Source organism: Schizosaccharomyces cryophilus (assembly GCF_000004155.1).
Source record: "Schizosaccharomyces cryophilus OY26 unplaced genomic scaffold supercont4.5, whole genome shotgun sequence".
NCBI classification, from domain to species: Eukaryota; Fungi; Ascomycota; class Schizosaccharomycetes; order Schizosaccharomycetales; family Schizosaccharomycetaceae; genus Schizosaccharomyces; species Schizosaccharomyces cryophilus.
In genome coordinates this window covers 503,354-524,036 of record NW_013185628.1, presented here as the reverse complement: position 1 = coordinate 524,036, position 20,683 = coordinate 503,354, and the positions used below count along the sequence as shown (strand labels likewise).

At 38.6% G+C, this 20,683-nt stretch overlaps 10 protein-coding genes across 10 annotated transcripts; 4 read left to right on the top strand and 6 right to left on the bottom strand.

Moving 5' to 3' along the window:
- The first annotated feature begins 43 nt into the window (after positions 1 to 43).
- SPOG_00657 (lysophospholipase) lies at positions 44 to 3,252 on the top strand. Its single transcript, XM_013168832.1, has 2 exons — positions 44 to 418; positions 865 to 3,252. Exon 2 carries the CDS (start codon positions 982 to 984, stop codon positions 2,932 to 2,934), a length of 1,953 nt encoding a protein of 650 aa, XP_013024286.1. The 5' UTR covers positions 44 to 418; positions 865 to 981; the 3' UTR covers positions 2,935 to 3,252.
- On the bottom strand, positions 2,984 to 4,510 carry SPOG_00658 (WDR55 family WD repeat protein). Its single transcript, XM_013168833.1, has one exon. The coding sequence runs from the start codon at positions 4,332 to 4,334 to the stop codon at positions 3,198 to 3,200; it is 1,137 nt and encodes a 378-aa protein (XP_013024287.1). The 5' UTR covers positions 4,335 to 4,510; the 3' UTR covers positions 2,984 to 3,197.
- On the top strand, positions 4,373 to 6,115 carry SPOG_00659 (thyroid receptor interacting protein). The gene is made up of 2 exons (XM_013168834.1): positions 4,373 to 5,299; positions 5,343 to 6,115. Exons 1-2 carry the CDS (start codon positions 4,629 to 4,631, stop codon positions 6,031 to 6,033), a joined length of 1,362 nt encoding a protein of 453 aa, XP_013024288.1. The 5' UTR covers positions 4,373 to 4,628; the 3' UTR covers positions 6,034 to 6,115.
- On the bottom strand, positions 6,023 to 9,292 carry SPOG_00660 (transcription elongation factor Spt5). The gene has a single exon (XM_013168835.1). The coding sequence runs from the start codon at positions 9,164 to 9,166 to the stop codon at positions 6,275 to 6,277; it is 2,892 nt and encodes a 963-aa protein (XP_013024289.1). The 5' UTR covers positions 9,167 to 9,292; the 3' UTR covers positions 6,023 to 6,274.
- Positions 9,293 to 9,373: 81 nt separating this feature from the next.
- On the top strand, positions 9,374 to 12,079 carry SPOG_00661 (BRCT domain-containing protein Rad4). Its single transcript, XM_013168836.1, has 3 exons — positions 9,374 to 10,041; positions 10,110 to 10,217; positions 10,264 to 12,079. The coding sequence occupies exons 1-3, from the start codon at positions 9,976 to 9,978 to the stop codon at positions 12,031 to 12,033; spliced, it is 1,944 nt and encodes a 647-aa protein (XP_013024290.1). The 5' UTR covers positions 9,374 to 9,975; the 3' UTR covers positions 12,034 to 12,079.
- Positions 12,080 to 12,107: 28 nt separating this feature from the next.
- SPOG_00662 (tRNA (cytosine-5-)-methyltransferase) lies at positions 12,108 to 14,559 on the bottom strand (the record flags this gene model as incomplete). Its single annotated transcript, XM_013168837.1, has 6 exons — positions 12,108 to 12,176; positions 12,230 to 12,760; positions 12,806 to 13,063; positions 13,108 to 14,256; positions 14,377 to 14,426; positions 14,466 to 14,559. Coding segments are annotated over 6 exons (2,116 nt in total), but the record flags the coding sequence as incomplete, so codon positions are not given.
- Positions 14,560 to 14,692: 133 nt separating this feature from the next.
- SPOG_00663 (autophagy associated lipase Atg15) lies at positions 14,693 to 16,290 on the top strand. The gene has a single exon (XM_013168838.1). It carries the CDS (start codon positions 14,843 to 14,845, stop codon positions 16,112 to 16,114), a length of 1,272 nt encoding a protein of 423 aa, XP_013024292.1. The 5' UTR covers positions 14,693 to 14,842; the 3' UTR covers positions 16,115 to 16,290.
- A 35-nt stretch (positions 16,291 to 16,325) lies between these two features.
- On the bottom strand, positions 16,326 to 17,637 carry SPOG_00664 (DNA-directed RNA polymerase I). Its single transcript, XM_013168839.1, has 3 exons — positions 17,391 to 17,637; positions 17,254 to 17,336; positions 16,326 to 17,153 (listed from the first exon to the last, which is right to left on the bottom strand). Exons 1-3 carry the CDS (start codon positions 17,463 to 17,465, stop codon positions 16,679 to 16,681), a joined length of 633 nt encoding a protein of 210 aa, XP_013024293.1. The 5' UTR covers positions 17,466 to 17,637; the 3' UTR covers positions 16,326 to 16,678.
- Positions 17,568 to 19,464, bottom strand: SPOG_00665 (mannosyltransferase complex subunit Alg1). Its single transcript, XM_013168840.1, has 4 exons — positions 19,109 to 19,464; positions 18,556 to 18,985; positions 17,971 to 18,502; positions 17,568 to 17,878 (listed from the first exon to the last, which is right to left on the bottom strand). Exons 1-4 carry the CDS (start codon positions 19,290 to 19,292, stop codon positions 17,756 to 17,758), a joined length of 1,269 nt encoding a protein of 422 aa, XP_013024294.1. The 5' UTR covers positions 19,293 to 19,464; the 3' UTR covers positions 17,568 to 17,755.
- SPOG_00666 (SNARE Bet1) lies at positions 19,465 to 20,674 on the bottom strand. The gene is made up of 3 exons (XM_013168841.1): positions 20,500 to 20,674; positions 20,325 to 20,463; positions 19,465 to 20,261 (listed from the first exon to the last, which is right to left on the bottom strand). Exons 1-3 carry the CDS (start codon positions 20,508 to 20,510, stop codon positions 20,058 to 20,060), a joined length of 354 nt encoding a protein of 117 aa, XP_013024295.1. The 5' UTR covers positions 20,511 to 20,674; the 3' UTR covers positions 19,465 to 20,057.
- Positions 20,675 to 20,683: the final 9 nt, after the last annotated feature.

The window sequence follows — 20,683 nt, the reverse complement described above, 5'->3', positions numbered from 1 at the left end:
AATGTGCTACGGAGTAAATTTTACAAAAGAAAACAAAATCCCTCAAGCAATAGACATGAAGGAAGGGGAAGAAGGAATATAAATTGAACAAAAGTTGATCCAATTAGACACAGAGGTAATCATAATTTTGAGGTCAATTACTAAAATTAGAACTCGGAATTTGAAAAGGTTCCGAAGCGAGAACGATCTCTGTAAACATGCAATTCAAATGAGAGAGAGGTTACGTAATACGCAGAACATGAGAAATAAATCTTCCACACTATTGAGAACTAACCCAGAGCCTACACACCATTTCTAATCCTTTTTTATTTTGTGTTTGATTTTCGTTTTCAGGCATTATTTGTAGGTGTAATATATAGGAAACTGGGTGTTTTGGTATAATCAATCTATTAAAGATTGTAAAAATAAAAAACAAGAGGTATGCAAAGAAACTCAGAGAAAAAAAATTGAGGAAATGTAAACAGGATCAACCGAAATGGAGAAACGTTACGAAGGAAGACTTGCAAAAGGAGAAACAAGTTGTCGAACGCTAGACGATGAGTTGTGGTCATCGTATGTATATATGTATTTGTGATTTGTGAGAAATCGGAAATTCGATCAAAGATTATATATCAATTGCACAGTAATTATCTTTATTTCTCTATTTCCCTTCATCTTGATACTAGTTTCCAGTTACTGATTTCGAGTGTCAGAATTTCAGTATGCATAGACGGATCATGTCCTGTATTTTTTTCTTCTTCTTTCCTGAACGGTATCATGAGTCTATTATCCACTTGTCTCAACAGCTACAGCTATCCAACCAGCTACATTTTTCTCTCTGAGCTTCTAATTTGTCATATGCAAATGCTAACAATCGTGTTGCAGTAAAATTGTTTTTATTCCGTCTTGAAATATCTCAATTAATTGAGAGGATCTATCTTTGTCGTAATTGTCTAATTTTCTTTTTGGTGATATAACTGGCTCTCTGTTTTACTTGCGAACATGAACCTGCTCTTTTCGTCTATTCTAGTCTTTGTCGTATCTCAAATTATCACTGCTTTACCCCAGGAACCTTTTTTGGAGCGTGCTCTTGATTCTTCATATGAACAGGTCCCCGATTTGAGCCCCGAGGCCGTTGAACTGGCCACTCGCTATGTGGAAGCCACGCGGATGCAAAAGCGTGATGATACAAGTTCTAAATATGCTCCTTACAATGTAACGTGCCCCAACGATCTCTTGCGCGATGGCTCTAAGGGCATTAGTGATGGGGAGCAATCTTACTTGAACAAGCGTATTGATTCAGTCAACAAATTAACTCGTGAGTTTGTTCAAAATGCTGGTCTTAACATCAGTGTCAATGATGTTATTACCGAGAAAGATGGCCCTCGCCTTGGTATTGCTTTCTCTGGTGGTGGATTCCGTGCTATGTTGAACGGTGCCGGGTTTTTCGATGCCTTTGACAGCCGCAGCCAAAATTCTTCAAAGTTTACTGGGCTTATGCAAAGTTCCATGTATATTTCCGGTCTCTCTGGTGGCTCTTGGCTAGTCGGTTCCATCGCGGTTAACAACTTCTCCAACATCACTTACTTGAAAGACAATGTTTGGGACATGGAACATTCCGTTTTCGCCCCTCATTCGAACCCAATAAAGTTAGGTCTCTATTATAATCATCTTCGAGAAGAAATTGATGCTAAGCAAGATGCCGGGTTTGACACTTCTATCACTGATCTTTGGGGTCGTTCTTTAGCTAGAAAGCTCGTCGATGCCCCAAGAGGTGGCCCTGGTATAACTTGGTCGAGCATACGTAATCAGTCATGGTTCGAAAACGCCGAGTATCCTTATCCCATTATCATTTCCGACAGTCGTAGAGAAGATGAGCACATTATTCCCGAAAATTCAACTATCTTTGAATTTACCCCTTATGAATTTGGCTCCTGGGATAACGGTATTAACGCTTTTATTCCCATGGAATACGTCGGTACTCATTTAAATAATGGCGTTCCCCCAAACAATCAATGTGTTCGTGGGTTCGACGATGCCGGCTTTGTTATGGGAAGTTCTGCTACTCTTTTCAACGAGGCTTTGTTGAGATTGAATTCAAACAGTACCTTAGGCCATCTTGCCGAAGACATTTTACAACATATCTCTGAAAATCAAAATGATATTGCCCCCTACCCTAATCCTTTCCAAAACTACACCGCTAAGAATTCTACTGTTGCCAATAATTTTAAGAATTACCCGACTGTTGACCTTGTTGATGGTGGTGAAGATAATCAGAATATTCCTCTTTGGCCATTGCTTCATCCTCAGCGTTTCGTCGATGTCATCTTTGCCGTTGATTCTACCGCTGACGATAATAGCTGGCCAACGGGCTCATCGCTTGTTAACACATACGAAAGAGTTACTGGTGTTAATGGCAATAAGAGCATTGATGTCCGTGGCTTCCCTTATGTTCCTGACGAAAATACATTTGTTTCTAAGGGCTTGAACACACGCCCTACCTTCTTTGGCTGCGACGGCAAAAACACGACCTTAAAGCAAAACTATGTTGATAACAAGACTCCTCCTCTAGTCGTTTATATGCCCAACTACCCTTGGGACTTCGACTCCAATATTTCAACCTTTACATTTGACTTATCGAACGAAAAAACGGAAGCTGTAATTAACAATGCTCGTGTGGCTGCCACTCAAAACAACAGCGATGACTTTGCTACTTGTCTTGCATGCGCTGTGGTTCAACGATCTTTGGAGCGTAAAAATATGTCTACTCCTGAAAGATGTAAGACCTGTTTTCAACAATACTGCTGGGATGGTAGTGTCGCTTCAATCAAAGCTACTGACTATAATCCTACAATCCTTTCTACCAAAGATTCATCTTCTGCTTCTCGTACCGTAAGTTTAGGACTCTCTAGCATCCTTTTATCGCTTGTTCCTTTTGTTTTTCTAATCGCATAAACCTTGCTTGTTAAGTAAAGCTAGATGCGATTCATATTCTTATTGAATAGTATTGTGGTTATCCGACATATTTATATTTGTGGTTTGTAGTACCTACCAAGGTAGGTTAAATATTTAAATAAATACTTCTAGATATATCTATTTATATAAAATAATATATGTACGTATAATGTACAACAATAACGTTTCTTCCTGTTCCAACCGTATCATTAAACAAGTATTTCTTTATTTACACAAGAGTAGTTTTTCTCGAACACGATAAATTAAAGTCCATCAAAAAAATCTGTTTTAGGAACCTTTCTTTTTGGGGCTGCCTTGGCAGGCTTTTTGTTGTTCCTTGATTTCTGTGTAGGTTCATCTGAATCGCTATCAGTATTGTCTTCAGATTCATCCGAGTCCATCGCATCACTATCTTCCTCACTGTCCTGGTCGGTTTCGTTTGACTCAGCAGAACCATCTTTTGTATCCCAAAATATCAATTCGGAACCACTGGCCGAAACAAGAAACTCGCCATTTTCGGAAACGTCAGCAGTGTCAACACCTGCTTTAGAACTGTGCTGTCCGATAACTCTTTCGTAATGATTTGGAAGGATGCTCAATTGTCTAAGGCATCCATCACTTCCACCAATATAAAGGGTACTTAAGTCAGCACGGTTCATGGTTTCCACCGAATAGTCGTTTGAACGGACAGGTGGCATAATGCGGTCCGTATGATCGCCCCAATCACCCTTTGTGAACAAAGTGACCACGCCGGAAGCTGTGCCTACCGCGAATTTCTTCTTGGGATTATTATCCCGGGTAAAGGCTCCACAGGTTAAATCATCATCTTGTTCTTCACTCATGACAGCTGTTTTGAAGTTTCTGGCATCGAGAATCGACAAAGTTCCATCACCACTGGTAGCAACCATATAGCGATCTTCGAATGGACATATAGAAGAAATATAGTCAATCTGATCCCTGTGTGAATGAAGGACTCCACCACTTTTTCTTCTATCCCAAATAGTAACGCATCCATCATCGTCACCCGTAGCAAATATATGATTTCCTTCCACCCACTCAACCACGCTGTAAGGGGAAGGTTCCGTGCTTGCTGTATCTTGAATCCATTTCGAGGTGACTCTTCCAGAAGCAGTGTCAGCTAATTTTAATACACAGTCGGAACCAACAGATATAAATTCAGAGTTGTCTTCGGTTAGTGATAAATTTCGACAACTGATTTTATGGCGTTTGGTGCTCCATTCTTGGACTAAAGAGTTGTTTTCGATATCATGGCTGTAATTTGCAACACGACCATTTGAGAATCCAACTAATAAATTATTTTTTTCTCCATAAGCCACTAAATGGAATATATCGTCATCAAAGACGTGTTTTAGTTTCGCTGCTGAATTCGTTTTGCTCATAGGAAAGAAGACACTTGGCGAAAAGCAAAATAGTGGTATGAGGAATCCTTACTACACATTCAACACCATCAGAAACAAACGCTTCCTTTCAATCGCATAAACTTAGCTTTTTGATCTATAGAAATTGAGTGTTATAAATATTTGAACTTGGTTTCTTTTTGGTAATAGAGTTATAGGACATTCACCTGAAAGTTTCGTTTTTGACTGGTGATTCGATTCCTACGTCCTTTTTAAGTGCCGTTTTGTAACATTTATTTATTAAAAAATTTAAAGGTACATATATATATATACATAATGCCTTCTTCAGCTTTGGAGCAGTGGACTAAAGATAATGTCCTTAAGCTTTTACCACTTGATGAAGAAAGTGCTGTGCTTGTGGCACAGACAGCATTAGCAGCAGAAAATGCTGATGACGCGAAAACTCACTGGATATCTCTGTTAGGAGAATCTCAAGAAACGATTGAGTTTGTGAGTGAATTTAACCGGAGGAGGTTTGCGGCATCATTTTCACAAAAAGACGCAATTTCTAAAAAGCTAGAGAGCAATAGGCCAAGCTCTTATTCTGCAGAAACTATGGCTTCCTCGAACATCAGCCAACGAAAACAAACTAATCAAGCACGTTTATCATCTTCTGATGGAGACAAAAACAAAAGCACAAAAACAGACGATGAACTATATAAAATACAAAAGTTTTCCCAAAAGTCTACAGGTCCAGGCACTTTGACGTCTGACCTAATGGGGTCTAAAAAAGCCTCTAAACCAAAAGCAGCTCCTCAGGTTAGTAAGATTGAGGGTTTAGCAGACATCGAAAGAGCTATTCATCAGGTGGAAATTTCTCAAAGATCTTCAAATTCGAATAGAAGATCTTGCGATTGCCAAGGCCGTAAACATCCTCTCAATGAAGCTGCTCCCAATTGCCTCAATTGCGGTAAGATAATATGCATGTTGGAAGGCATGGGACCATGGTAAGTTTCTATATAAATATCATTCTAACGAATCTTCTTATAGTACATTCTGCAAGACTCCTGTGATCAGTAAAACGCAGCAGTTGGAACTTCTACAAGAACTTAAGAAAGCAGGGAGCGATTTAAAACAAGCTTCAAATCAAAAGACAAAATCTAAGCATATGTCTTCCAAACATCAGTTTCAGAAACTTAATAACTCCTCTATACATTCTATATTCATTGACCCAAAACAGTTGGAGCAGAAAGCTATTGAAGCTGAACAAAGGAAAAATGTCTTGTTAAATTTCGATCGTACAGCTGCTCAACGAACTAAAATTATTGATGAGGCTGCTGACTTTGATCCGACAATGCTAGCAAGTGACACCTGGGCATCTCCTGCTGAAAAAGCTTTAAACTTAGTCAAGGTGCAGCAGGCACTCGCTCAAAAGGAAAAGAAGAAGAAAAAGGTTCTTTCAATTAGCTTGAGTGGTAAAAAAGTAGTAGTGGACCAGAAAGACGAATCATCAGATGAAGAGATGCCAGATGATGAGCAACGCAAATTTATGGAAACAAAAGATATTGAGGCTTCCACTAAACAAAAATCCTCAAATGTCACTCGTATACCTAGAAAACTAGCACGTCCTGTTTTTCGTCCTCAAGATCAACCCAAATTTAAGAGCGGTTTACCAAAGGAAATTGCCGAAAAAATAAATCGCAGTTGGTCAAAAGTACAGGACGCGGTTGAAGAAGACTGATTACTAACTTTATTATTTAATAAGAAATGATTTTACACGCCATATTTTATTCAATGCAGTACCTAATCAATAATATACACAACAAAATTCGAAAGTTTTCTATTTCATGAATCATTGCTAAATTATTATCCTCCAATATAAACAGCCACCAAAAAATCATAGATTAAATTAGGATATAACCATTTTTTTTGTTTTTTTTTTTCTTGACTAGTATACGGAAGAATTTTCTTTCATTTTTTTTTTACGGTGATGGGGGCACGTAGTTAGGGGAATTCCCTTCGTCTTCATTCCATCCACCAGGTGTGGGTGCTGCCCAACCACCAGGAGTAGGTGCTGTCCATGAACCATTATTATCATCAGTATCCCATGTCGTTTCAGAAAAGCCCCCATAAGCTGGACCTTGTCCTACAACATTAGAAGCAGCAGAAGAATTCCAAGATGGTGTTTTCCCTCCAGCATTCCAAGCCGGCGTTTTTGTGCCCGCATTCCAGGCGGGAGTTTTACCACCAGAATTCCAAGCAGGAGTCTTAGCACCAGCATTCCAAGCAGGGGTTTTATTTCCAGAGTTCCAGGCTGGGGTTTTACTGCCAGCATTCCATGCTGGAGTCTTATTACCAGAGTTCCAGGCTGGGGTTTTTCCTCCAGCATTCCAAGCCGGTGTTTTGGCTCCAGAACTCCATGCAGGCGTCTTACTACCAGAATACCAACTTTGAGTTTGACCACCATTGGCATAAGCTGGTGTACGTGCACCCTGTGCCCAACTTGGAACGCTTGGACCGTCCACGTTACCGATACTGCCAGGACGAATACCACGGCTGCGTTCAATAAACTCGGTATAAGTGATTAAGTCTCCATTCTTCGTAGTGTACAACAAATTTTCTTTGGGAACTGGTACTATTTTATTGCCAGTATGTAATTCGACACGAGCATTTGCATCCGTGGTATCCTTAATCACTCCCAACAATCCTTTCATAGGTCCTTTACGTATACGTACAGTAGCACCAATAGCTTTGTCACGACCAATAGTACGTTTAATGTTTGCAACTGGAGGTAAGGACGGACCGTTGTTTAATGCGGGATTCATCTTGGTCAAGTCTGTCGAAATACGAGCACCCTTTGCAGCCACTGTAGCAACATTACGGCTTCTGGCAACAAATACACCATTATTTTCCATAATCTCTCTATTATGAAGGAAAACAAACGCACGATAAATGTGCAATATTGTTCCTTCTTTGTTTTCACCTCCAACTTCTTTGACCTTATCACCTACACGAATTTCAGTACCATTTCTGTCGGTAGCTACACCACGGCGATTTGAGTGTCGCATTGTAATTTGTGATGCTTTAGCAGTCCTTACTCCGCCATGTTGATCAACGACACGATAAGTGTCTCTTTCAACCGAGAAAACACAACCGACTGTATTTACGTCTAGTTGAACAAGGTCATGTAAATCGTAGGCAGAGTTAATAGCCTGAGCGCTGCCAGCTTCACCAAGGTCACGAGAAAACACAGTTAGTTCTGTCATCATGGTATCGCTCAAGAATGTAACCTCATCTTTTGAGATGCGAACAACCATACCGGTATCATCCTTGTACTTCCCGGCAATGACCTTCACATAATCACCATGACGAAAACGTTTTCTTAAACCGCGGGAAGGGACATCTAATCTTAACCCGTCATTCGAAATAATAGTGACTACGGTTCCGTGAACAGTTTCAACGACACCACCAACGCCAGCTTGTTCACCAACGAATACTTCAACGACATCACCAAACTGAAATTCTGCATGATCATTCTTAACACTCAATGCAAGTGAGCTAAGATCCAAATCTTCATTACTCGGGCTGAATTTTGATACTTCGTCAAGGGTTGGATTTACACCCTCTGTGACAAGCGAAGAAATCCGAATATCTTTTACAAGGAAACCATCTTCAAATTCCTCATTGTTAAAAACAAATGTTCTGGGTCCCCTTCTATAAAATTTTGTAGGATTACTTTTGTAAGCCTCACTTTCATTAAACAGTCGAGATTGAGGACGAGTGATTGATTTACTTCTCTTGAGTGAGTTCGAGTAGTCGACACGAGGAACAATACGAACACGAGCGGTTAAGCCATTTTCAGATAAGTTATCCACTTGTGCAAGATCACCCGCATATTTACCACGCTTGATACGTACATATGCACCAGGAAGAAGCTCGACGGTCTGTTTTTGAACCTTCAGAAGATCCGGCATTTCTTTGATTGGTACCAAAATCATGTTATTCGTATAAACGTTCAAAATGCCATTTAAGGCAGCTAATACATGCGATTGTTTCCTAGCCTCAACGTAAACGTAACCGACTAGTGAATCACGTTGAAATGCAGAGATAATTTCCAATGGCATGCTCGTATACTGAAGATCCATAGCTTTTCTCATAATGGTAAAAACAATATCTTTTTCTTTTCCTACTTTACATCTAACAGCCCAAACATTAGGGTCGTTGACAGAAGGAAGAAGAAGTCTTTGAGGAACATTGCTAGTATCACTAATGACAGTTTGGCTCCTTCCATATTTTTCTCTATATTCCTCTGCCAAACGTTCTGCATCGACAGATTGTAACTCTTGTCTTTGGCGGTCGAGTTCTCGGTGTCGTCTATCATCGGACACATAGTCAGCTCCGCCAACTTCTTCCTCGATGAAACCATCTTCTCTTCCAATTTCATCTTCCTCGTCATCTAATTCCTCTTCATCTTCATCTACCTCTGCTTCAATATCGAGGAATTGATTCCGGCGTTCATGACGTGCGCGTTTTCTCCTACCACCGCCGGCTTCTTCTTCTTCTTCTTCTTCTTCTTCTAATTCTTCCTCATCTTCTTCTTCTTCGTCTTCTTCTGCTTCCTCATCAACTGCGTCGTTCTCTTCCTCATTTTTTTCGCCATTGCGATCTCCTTGAACGGCATCTTCTTTTTGTCCTTGTTCATCTTCATCGTCCGACACATTCTCTTGCTCTTTAGAATCAACTAATGAATCATTGGTATCATCATTTCTCCGAGATGCATTTGGAGACGTCTGCTCAGTAGATTCTTCATGAACAGTTCCTCCTGGAGGATATCTTTCTTCCCCTAAATCAGCATTTCCTACATTACCGTCCATTGCGACGTATTATCCGGGACTTGAATTAAATCCCTCCAGTTTATATTAGAAAATATATATATCCAGCGAAAATTAAGGCCTTTTATACCCAATTTCAAGATTTGCCGCTGTATCGTGGTATTAGAAGAAGTCAAGCCTGTAGTCGTTGTCACTTACCTGTAGGCAACACTGTCCCTCTGCAGAAGTAGCGGATGCTAACAACAAACAGTAAAAGCATAAACAGTAGTAAAATGAAATCAAAACTCGTTATAGATAAAGTCTTTTATTGTGGTTTGTAAAGTAAATATAAATGTATAAAACGAAGATGGAACTGTGGTTTATGGTACTTTGGATGCTCCCACAAGACTGTAGTATTTTGCTGTAATCACGATAGTAAGGCTCTTATAAACCAGCTGGCTATTTGTTTATCTTTCTGGAACTGATTCAATTCCCCAAGAGCCATCAGGAGCCTAATAGTTAAGGACCTAATTTTCACAAGATTGAAAATGCTCTCGCATACTATAATGACAAGTAGCCCTCAATTCATCTACTAGAAGGTTTTAAAGAAGAAAAAAAAAAAAAATTACCGATATAGATTTCCTTTCTTTACTTCCATTCTCAGTCGTCTTCCTTGTTGGACCTTGACGCCCTTTGACTTATACTTAAATAATTAGGACAAACCAAAAAAAGAAAAGAAAGAAACTCTTCAACTCTGATTATAAAAGAAAAAAATTACTATTAGAAGTGGATTTGAGTTCAACGACGTATTTATTTTTACAAGTTTTCGACAGCTTGCCATCTACTGTACTCATATGTTTTGAAACGGTAGAATGAGCTCTAGAAAACCGCTCAAGGGTTTCGTTATATGTTGTACTAATATTGAATTAAATAAACGTGTAAGTAAACATACAGGCCTCTGTAAATGATAAGCTTGAAGTGTTGAAGACTAAACGCTTACAAATAGACGGAAATTTCAACGAAAGCAATAAAACTTGGCGCCTCTTATAAATCTGATTTGACAAAAGATGTAACTCACTTAATTGCTGGAGATTTTGATACCCCCAAGTATAAGGTATAATGATAGCTCCCATGTGCTTCCTGCTTACATGTCTACTTAGTTTGCTGCAAAATCTAGACCAGATATGAAAATTGTCTCTCAAGAATGGATCCCAAGGCTTTACGATAGATGGGTCGAAGGTGAAGACTTAGAGTCGGATTTACTGATCAGCAAGTTTACTTTGCCAGCTCTTTTTAAATGTCGGGTATGTCTTACAAATATAGAGCAGCCAGAGCGATTTCAACTTGAAAATACTGTTTGTGAAAACGGAGGTACATTTTGTCCTGATTTAACTCGCGATGTCACACACTTAATTGCTGGGAGTACCGCTGGTCGGAAGTATGAATATGCTCTTCGGTGGAAGATTAGAGTTGTCTGTGTACAATGGCTATGGGAATCTTTAAAAAGGGGTGCTGTCCTAGAGCCAGAGTACTTTCAAATGGATATGCCTCCAGAACGCATTGGACGTGGTGCGTACATTAAATTGGCTCCGGAGGAAAACAAAAACAGTCAAAAGATATACGATGAAAACTTATCTTCTGACCTAAATCATATCAAAAATAAGCATATTTCCGAAGATACAGAGCTAGAACCAGTCGTTATGAAACGAGGCAAGAAAAGGGAAAGTAGTATCCTCTGGAGTGAGCTGAACACAAAAGACTTAGAAAATTCATTTACAGCTCAAAATGTTTCCCTTTTAGATGAATTCACACCTGAAGTTTTCCAGGCACCTGAGGAGAAAGAACTGTCTACAACTATAGAAATGAATACAGAACCTCGGCTATTTGACAAACTTCACTTCTTTCTACATAGATTTGAGGATGATAAATACAATCGTCTGAAAAAGTGCCTGAATAGAGAAGGAGGGCATGCATCGTCGACCTTAGAAGCTACAACCAATTTTGTTGTCGTCCCTCATCATCTGCCAATCGAAGAAATTCCTACTTTTCCTGTTCCTACCATAACTGAATGGTGGGTTGAAAGATGTTTGTTTTTCAAAAAAGTACTCCCTGTTGATGAGCATGTATTATCGAAGCCATTTTATCGTCCTTATTTTAACCATGAATTTGTCGGTATAAGTATTCACCTTTCTGGGTTTAAAGGTGTAGAAAGCTCACACCTAAAAAAGGCATTGGTACTTTGCGGAGCTACTGTTGATAATTTTTTAGGCGTGCAAAGAAGCGTGTTGCTTATAAACACAAACGAACCCTTTAGCATGAAAACAAGATATAAAATCCAACATGCCACTGGTTGGAATGTTCGCGTGTTGGGAATCTCATGGCTATGGCACATATACCGAACCGGCAAATTTACAGAGGACATATCCCCTTGGGCGATTGACAAAAAGGAAAATCAAAAACTCAAACGGTTTGAGCATTTACGTAAGGTCGCTCAGTCAAGTGAGAAATCCGTCCTTAAAGATGATGCTCCGTTTGCTATTCTACCAAATGCTCAGTCTACACCTGCGCCGAATTTTATATTTGAGCATTATAGAAATTCGGCAAAGCAGCCGCACAGGTCCAAGACAACTTTTAATGATACTGATGCGAGTTTAAAGGGATCTCCAACAAAGAAAATTAGGTCCGTAACGGAACCAACCACTGATTCTAACGCTCGTTTGAACAATGATCTGAGTGAAGATGCATTAAATAAGCAAGAACAAGAAAGTGTCTCATACGTTGATCCGGACGCACAGAGAGAAAAACAAAAAATATATGCTCAGCTGACTTCAAACTTTAATGATTCCTTTCCATTGATTAATGAGTTTTCTTCTCAAGACAATACCTCTATTTTAATAAGCAAGGAAAAACGTAATTTACGACCGAGGTAAAGCTGACCAATAATTTATTACAAAGTTATATAAATTTACTGTTTCCTTTTTTTTTTTTTTTTTTTTTTTTTTTTAACCAAAACTATTATTTTATTCAAAACCTGTATAGTTAATCTATTCCAAACAATTCCAATTCTAGATTCCTAGTATATTGTTAGAAACTTATTATAGACGTAATGCAAATTAGGAAACTTACTGTTTTTCTTTTCTGGCAAGCATTAAATTACAGCTATTCGGGCTTCGCCAGACAGGCAGCAGAATGCGCATATCAGTGTATGATCCATCCTCAATCTTGGCATGTGCATTGACTATGTTACACCCAAAAACCATTTTCTCGGATCCGGCCTTCAATTTCCCATTTTCGGGAAACTGCTCTAAACGAGGATAATCATTCTTCATTAGTATCTTTAGGTCCTCAAGATTGGCATCGCAGAAGAATTTCTCGTTTAGATATGGGCTAATGATATTAACACCATCACTATGAATCCGAAAATTACAAACATCCTTGTTAATTTCCAACGACGGGTTACTTTTTAGTAAAGGGCTGATATCTTGCTTGACAAAAAAACGGACTCCGCCGTGAACAAATTTGACACGGTTGATGTTATTTTCTATTATTTTCTTGAACAAGGAGCATGCAAAATATACAGATCTTGTAGGTGTACCGCTTTGATTACGAACGAAAAATTGGTCACGAGGAAACTTGGGATCTAAACCATAAAAATTACTTAAGGGTTAGAATAGAGTTCGTTGAAATGTTTTCGATACTTACGAAACAGAAGAAATGCTTTCATCATCTGGCTTAATATAGACAAATGGTTCTTCATCAAAATAGTTATTACCAGTCTTGGTAGTAGGATGAGGAGCGGGAGATGGTACAGAAACTTCTATATCGAGTTTTTGGCGTTTAGCTTCCGGTGCTTCATCTCTCTTTAAACTATCAACTTTACTCGCCTGTAAGGGACTTTCCTTTTTCAACATAGCGATAAAGAACCCTCCCGTGTTTTGATTTTGAGGATAGATACGTGCACTAGATTATGTTAGAAACAGAAGGTTACTATAAAAACAATATACCATCGTTCAATGTGTTGTGCCTTCATTTCATCCATTGACAAAGGCCACATTGTAGAAGTAAGGGTGATGTTTTCGGAATGACACTCTTCAGGAGTATTGTACTCCTGAAGAGTGTCATCCATCACCTTCCAAGTAAATAGACCGGATTCGCGCTTCAGTTCCGGAAGCTTCTCCGTGATGTCTACAAGAGATATAGATTCACCTGTAGCCTTCAAAGCAGCGGAAACTACTGCTTCATTTTCGATAGGGTTCATAGAACAAGTAGAATAAACCATATAACCACCAACCTTCAAAAGCTGAAGACCACGGATAAGGATTCTCAACTGAAGGGGATGGAGGCTCAGACCACTAGTTGCAGTCCAATCCCTCCATAGAGAAAGATTTTTACGAAATGTGCCGTCTCCAGAACAGGGTACATCAGCCAAAACGCGGTCATATTTCAAGATTTCTTTCTCGTTGAGTTTATTCGACGAGGAAGAAGGGACGAATATATTCGGCATAGTTGACGCATCATGATTTACTACTAATACATTCGGGGAGTTCAAACGATTTATTTGGTGTACAAGCATTTGAGCACGTTTAGGATCTGCGTCATTAGCGATGATAAGCCCTTGAAGAGAACTGAGATTAGCACTGTCCTGGACGGCGTCTTTCACATGTGCTTGGTTGTAGATTGCTTCAATTAATTGGGCAGTTTTAGATCCAGGAGCAGCGCACATATCCAAAACCAGATGATGCGGAGACAAGTCTAAAAATAACGGTGGTAGCATGCTAACAGCCTCCTGACGATTGATGTTTCCGGCTTCGTTTTCACTTACAAGGAAGCGTTGGAGGCGCTTGAAAGGTGGACTCTTACGAATAATATCTTTTTGAGCGTCAATGCTATAAGCCAGTTGGTTTGGATACCAAGGGATAATTTGAGGAGCTGGAATCGTTTTCCCTTCAAACTCGACATTCTGGAGACGGGGGATATAGTGTGTTTCGAAATGCTTCTTTAGTTCAAAAGCATGTTGCAAATAACCGCAGATTCGAAAAGTCGTAGGTAAAGGCTTTTTTAGGAATTCTATCAATGTTTGAAACTCATTTTCGGAATCGCTTTTGCTACCAAAGATGTTTTGTTTACGGTAATATCCCTCAAATTTTTCGTTTCTACATACCAAATCGTTAATACAGTCAATTCTTAAGAAAAATTCTAACTCAATGAAATTCAAAGGCTGGTCTTAAATGCTTTTGACAAAATATAGGACTGTATAGGATGAAACTACTTACTTTAGCACAATCTCACTTTTATCGTTATAAGCACGCTTTCCTTGCGTGGGCTATTCCTGTTAATAAAATGTAAGTAAACATCACTTTACCTTATTATTTTTTTTTTCCCATTCTTGAAGTATTTTCCAAATCCTGAAGTAACCTATACTAGTAGTAGAACTCCGCTCTAGTGAAGCGTTGTTTCGTTTTGATATACCCTTTAGGGAAGCGCTGTATTTATTTGTAAAATATTTTATATAATGGAATGGTATACGAAAAGTTACATAACGATTCTTAAAGTTGTAGAGCGTACTCCCTATTTACTAAAAGGTACCGAAAACACAACACTCTCTTTGCCAAGTATGCGAATTCAAACAAAGCTATTGTGCCATTAGTTAAATAATTTAAAGATAGTAATTTTAATTTAAGAAAAAAAGAGAATTCGTATTTACTTTTTTTTTCTTATCTTACCTCAAAACGGTAATCAATGCCGCATTTATCTTTTGTTCTGTGGATTACTATCATATCCATAATTTTCCAAGTTTGTAACTCATTTCGGATTTCAGACAAATGGGTACAAAGACTGCTGCCTTCAGACGATTTTGTTAATGTGCAATTGCGACACGTATTTCATCATGGATTAAACGAACAGTATAATCAACAGTATCGTTTAGATATACACAAGAAAGATGTTTATGAAAATAGCAATGATGTTTTTCGGCTGAAAATGAAGAATTCCAAATCAATGACTCTGAAAAATCAGTCTCGTGAAGCATTGAATCACTATCGAGAAAGCTCCATGCGCGGTTTGCATACTGAACAATCCCATGTGGATTTATGGGCGGAGCGCAAAATTGTTTTACCAGATACTACGGATAAGGCAACGATTTACTCTCTCGGAAAGATGAGCTTCAATGCATATCAAAAAATTCCATTTGATGGTGATTGGCTTGACATTGGTCCGGACTGGAATATAACACCTCCAGAAGGATTTGGTTGGGATGAAGATGGGCTCCGTGGCCATGTATTTTCCAATAACGATAATTCTACTATAATTATTGCCATGAAGGGTACTTCTATATACGGTATTGGTCGGGGAACGTCTCAAAAGGATCGTGTCAATGATAACTTGCTATTTTCTTGCTGCTGTGCGCGAGTAAGTTGGGCATGGACAACTGTGTGCGACTGTTACAGAAGCACCTACACTTGTAGTCAAACGTGCTTAGAGGACGAAGTGCAATCCGGCAATCGGTACTACTCCGCTTCTCTCGATATATACTATAAAGTGAAGGAACTATATCCCAATGCACAAGTTTGGTTAACTGGTCATTCTTTAGGAGGTGCCACCGCTTCATTGATGGGCTTATCTTTTGGTATTCCTACCGTCACGTTCGAAGCTCCAGGTGAACGTATGGCTGCTCGTCGTCTCCATCTTCCTATGCCTCCTGGGCTTCCTGATGAGGAAAGTCTTATTTGGCATATTGGTCATACTGCTGATCCAATTTACTTGGGTAAATGCACCGGACCCACTTCTTTATGTTGGGCTGGCGGATATGCTATGGAGTCTGTTTGTCATACGGGCCAGGAATGTATATACGATGTTGCCAAAGATAAAGGTTGGCATATTTCCTTAACGCACCACCGTATGCAAAGTGTCTTGAACGATGTGATTGATAGTTATGATGAGGTACCTACTTGCACTCACTTACCAAATTGTGTGGACTGCGCCCTTTGGTTATTTCCTGATGATGAAAAATGAAGATAACAGCTGCTTTTAATGCCCCTATATCTTAATGCTAGTTATGAAAAGTCATGTCTTAATTCTTCCAATTAAATTCTCTCTTGGATACTATAATCGAATATATCATTTAGTACTCATGCTCTCCAACATAGATGCGTGTACATTTTTATACTTCATGATCACGAACTAGAAACAGTCGAAAAATTACGACTTACACAGTAAGATTATAAACCCATTTAACCTTTTATTAAAATTTAAACCTCATAAAGACGAAGTCAAAAGAGAGAATATAAACAGAACCTCCTAATCTAAAATTTCAAATATATATAGATATAGAAAATAACCTCTTTCTGACAATGGTCAAAATTCGATAATACCTTCTTTTTTGTTTTTAAGAAAAAAAGCAAAAATTGTAGTCAATTGACTTTATAACTTATTTTCTTTCTTTTTCTTTTTTTAATCAAGGAACGAAAATAGTGACTAAGAATTCCCTGTTAATGACATTCTTTGCCCTCAAACCAGAACGTTAGCATAGCGAGGGAAATAGAGATATTAAGAATCTATTAAACACAATCCTTTAGATTAGGCACATATACGGTAACTGTTGTATCTTCCACTAGTTTCACTCTTTCGCACAATCTTTACAACCTGACCACGCTTCAAGCCAAGATATCTTGCCACGGGATCAGCTAATTGGATACGAGGCAACTGAGTTTCTCTAAGCTTATAACGTTCTAAAAGCTCTTTTTTCTCATCCGGAGTAAGTAGAATGTGTTTCGGTACGAGCTCATGATGGGTGATGTTAACAATCAGGTCACTCTCTTGGAATGTTTCAATCGTAAATTGTCCAGTAACAGTCGAGATAATTTTGGCAGCGCTTGGTGTCATAGAATTAGCGTAGATTAAAATGCCGGTCTTGTGATTATGATCCCCCAGTGTATGGACGAAAGTACGCATTTCCTTAATGCCTACCGATGGCTCCTTCGCAAATTCAACATAAATGGTGCCTTTGTCAGAATCAGCCGGAGGTTTGGCATAAAAACTTAAAGTAGAACGACTAAACACAAGTGTTAGGATATTATCGGAATTCAAGCATCACTTCTTAAAGAAATGACTACATAGTCCTTTTCTATATAAGAGAGCAGGAAGATACTTACTCTAAGTTGCGGCCCATGCCACAGTGCATTGCCTTGAATTGGTCTAATGTGAGATCAAGTTCTGCTTGAGAGACGCCGTATCCCTTTTACTAAAGTTAGCAAGCTACATAATAAGGCATTTTTCTATAGTATCTTACCCTATCATGAACCAACTGATGAGCTGTTTTCCAAGCTCGAAAAACTTTGACAATGTTTCTTTCGTCCGCCGACATCCTTAGAACAACTTTAATCTTTAATCAATTTGTAAATTTACAATGCTTGATTCCCCTTAGTAGCCGATTAAAGAAGGAAAGGGTAATTGGAGGTACCGACAAGGCAATTAAGGCGCGAAGATGGTACCCACCTCAAGAAAATTTGGTGGAAGTTCTTCGGCGAACTCGGTAAATGTAGGTTTAAGTCACCGAACTTCACCGAAAATATAAACAAGGAAGCTTACATTAAATAAATTTGTATAGTAAGAATTGGGACAAGCTTTTTTGTATCATTAGTAGATGGAGAACTATTAGGAGTCTATAGTGAACAAACGAGGAATCTTTTTGTTCCATTCATCATCCCAACGATTCTTAGATTCTTCAAAAGCACCTTGTCGTACAGATTGAAGTACATGCTCGTCAGAACAAAGCAACTATTATGAAGGTTAGAAACATTGAATAAAACGAAGATGATTCAGCTACAAGTAACTTTCCTAAAATTTACTGCTCAGTTCTCTTCACATACCTCAATTTTTTTGAATAGCTCGTTGGAATCATTAGCAATAAATCCGTTTTTGTGATCATGAACCAGCTCAGAAATAGCAGGAAAATTCCACGCAACCACGGGGACACCACAGCCAAATAAGTCTACCACTTTCATAGGTAAGTCATGACCGCTAGAACTTTGGTGAAGAGAAACTCCAAAATCTGCACATGCGATGGCTCGAGGATAGTCTTCGGAACTAAACCAAGGCAAACAAAATCGAACTTTGCCAAGAGGATTCTTTTGCAGGTGCTTTACAAAATCGGGTTTTCCTGGCCCTTTACCAGTAACGAGAACGAGAAGAGGTACGGCGTTTCGTGTTTCGTTGTACATTTTAAGAGCATCCCAGAGGGCATAAATATTCTCATCAGGGGTCCAAGATGTGGAAGTAACTAAAAGCTTTTCCTTTTCGGGGTTAAACTCTTCAGGAATTACATGCAAATTTGACTTTCGAGTTGCATCTTGTACAGGCTGAAAGTGAGCTGGTGGACGGTCGTAACAAACATGACAAGGTCTAACTGTTAGTTAAATCTATGCGAATTTCGCCTATATATATTTAACCCTTACCGAATTCCCCATTCCAACAATACTTGCTGCATGCTATAGGAAACAGTTATATGAAGAAAGGCACCTTTGGCAAGTACACGCTCATATATGCGCAAAAGCTTTACAAAGGGGTGCTCTTTTCCTAATTTGAGGGCAAGAATGGTATATCCAAAATTATGCCAGTCAATGACAAAGCGGGTCCCGCGTAACAGATAAAGGACGTGTCCCAATAAAAATGTAGGGATTGAGGGAGGATTTTGGACAAGGAAATAGGATGCCTGCTTTATTTTAAATAAGATAAAAAGGATCGACAATAATTGGTGAAGTATTTTTACCGGCGCAACCAGTAAGAAGGATAAGCGCGATCGAAAAGTAAGGCTTCCAGGAAGAGTTGGAATAGCATAGCTTTGTATATTTGGATGATTCTGAAACAAGCCTGGTCCTTTCTTGTCTACACGAAATAGGTTAGAGAATGTACGAATAATTTTATAGAGAAATATGCAATCAATCGTTGTTAAGAAACATGATGTAGTTTTCCTTTGCTTAATAAAGCATATATCAACTATTTACCTACCTTGGTACCCAACTAAATCGACTTTCCATCCTTGTTTTGCAAAGCTCAGCGCATGATATTGCATACGCGGACTTTGATCAATTCTTCCCAAAACGAGAATAATAATTCGTTTGCTTTTAGCAGATCTCCTAGAATTGATAAAGATGACTGCGGACAGAAAGAGCAGGATTCGAATAGCTAGCATCTTAATAAATTAATGTGCCTATTGAATAAAGCATGAACGAAAACGCTATATATTTTCAATTAAAATACGAAATCAAGCAAAAGCTTCCTTTCGTAAAGTTATTTGACAAAGACACCCTCCTTTCAAGGTCTTAGTATGGCTACAAGGCAAACAGTAGTGACAGGAAACGAAGGTCATATAAACGCTAAGTGGTAATGTTTTTATTACCGTGAAAATGTTAGGAGTTTTCATAAAAATATAAGATACTATTAAGAAATAAATTTCAAATGTGATCGAATATTTATGCTTGTATATGATGTTAAGCTGAGCTAGTTATCAGAAAGATGGATTTCATTTCATTCATAAAAGCCGACCTATTTATTTCCAAATGATTGTAAAATGAGCCCAATGAGTACATATTCAGAACCTTGCTTTCTAGTTTTAAATTAACACTAGACAGTGACAAGAAAATATAAGCACCGACAAAATCGATATCCAGTCTTTGGGACTTCAGAAAGAAAAACGAAGAATAAAATTGAGAATATTTACAGTCTTAAAATAAGATGTCATCAATTATTGTTCACGATGCTGCTCAATCACTCATAAGTATATCCATACCAACCTGGTGGGAAGCGTAGATCTTCAAGAAAACGAAATGCTTCAATTTAATATAATAATAATGTATCCGAGAATAACAAGTGTATAAGGGACCAGCCCTTCATTCAATAAAAGTAGCCAAATATTTCCATTGAATACGTTTACGGTACCGATACCACGGCCACAGCCCTAATATCGAACCAAGACGAACACCAATGCCACTATACAAAAGAAAACTAGCCAAGTCCATATGGAAATACCACTACTCTTGGAAACCTTATTCAATCGGCCCATTGTGCCTTTCAGTACGTTTTTTGTCGTAAAGTATGATTCATTCATAGTATCCATTAGTTTCGTTGACGAAGTAATCTCTGTACCAATATTCATCGTCAACTTATTCTGTTAGCTTCATATTCATTATGAATTTTCGTTGTTCCTTTATTCAGTTCTACTCACCGATTTCAGAGACTGTACTTTTCCCGTTAAGTTTGCAATTCGATCTTCATTGATGCCTTCCAAATCGTCCATATGCGCCGAAGATCGTGTTTCATACAAGGGCAAAACTTCCCCATTGCGATCTTTTCTTCTACCAAATCTTTATGTAAGCTTGTTTCACCTTTATTCCACATACCTTGCAGCCATTGGATCCTATATATTGAATTTTTTCCAATCACTTTCTTTCAACAAAACTATATGGTTTAATCAGGTTACTCTTGCCTAAGAAAATTGGTTTATTCACAACATACGAGCATGCCAAGAGAGCTAGTTGACCTACAGATGTCAAGTAACAGGCAAGTGACGACTAATTTGGTTAA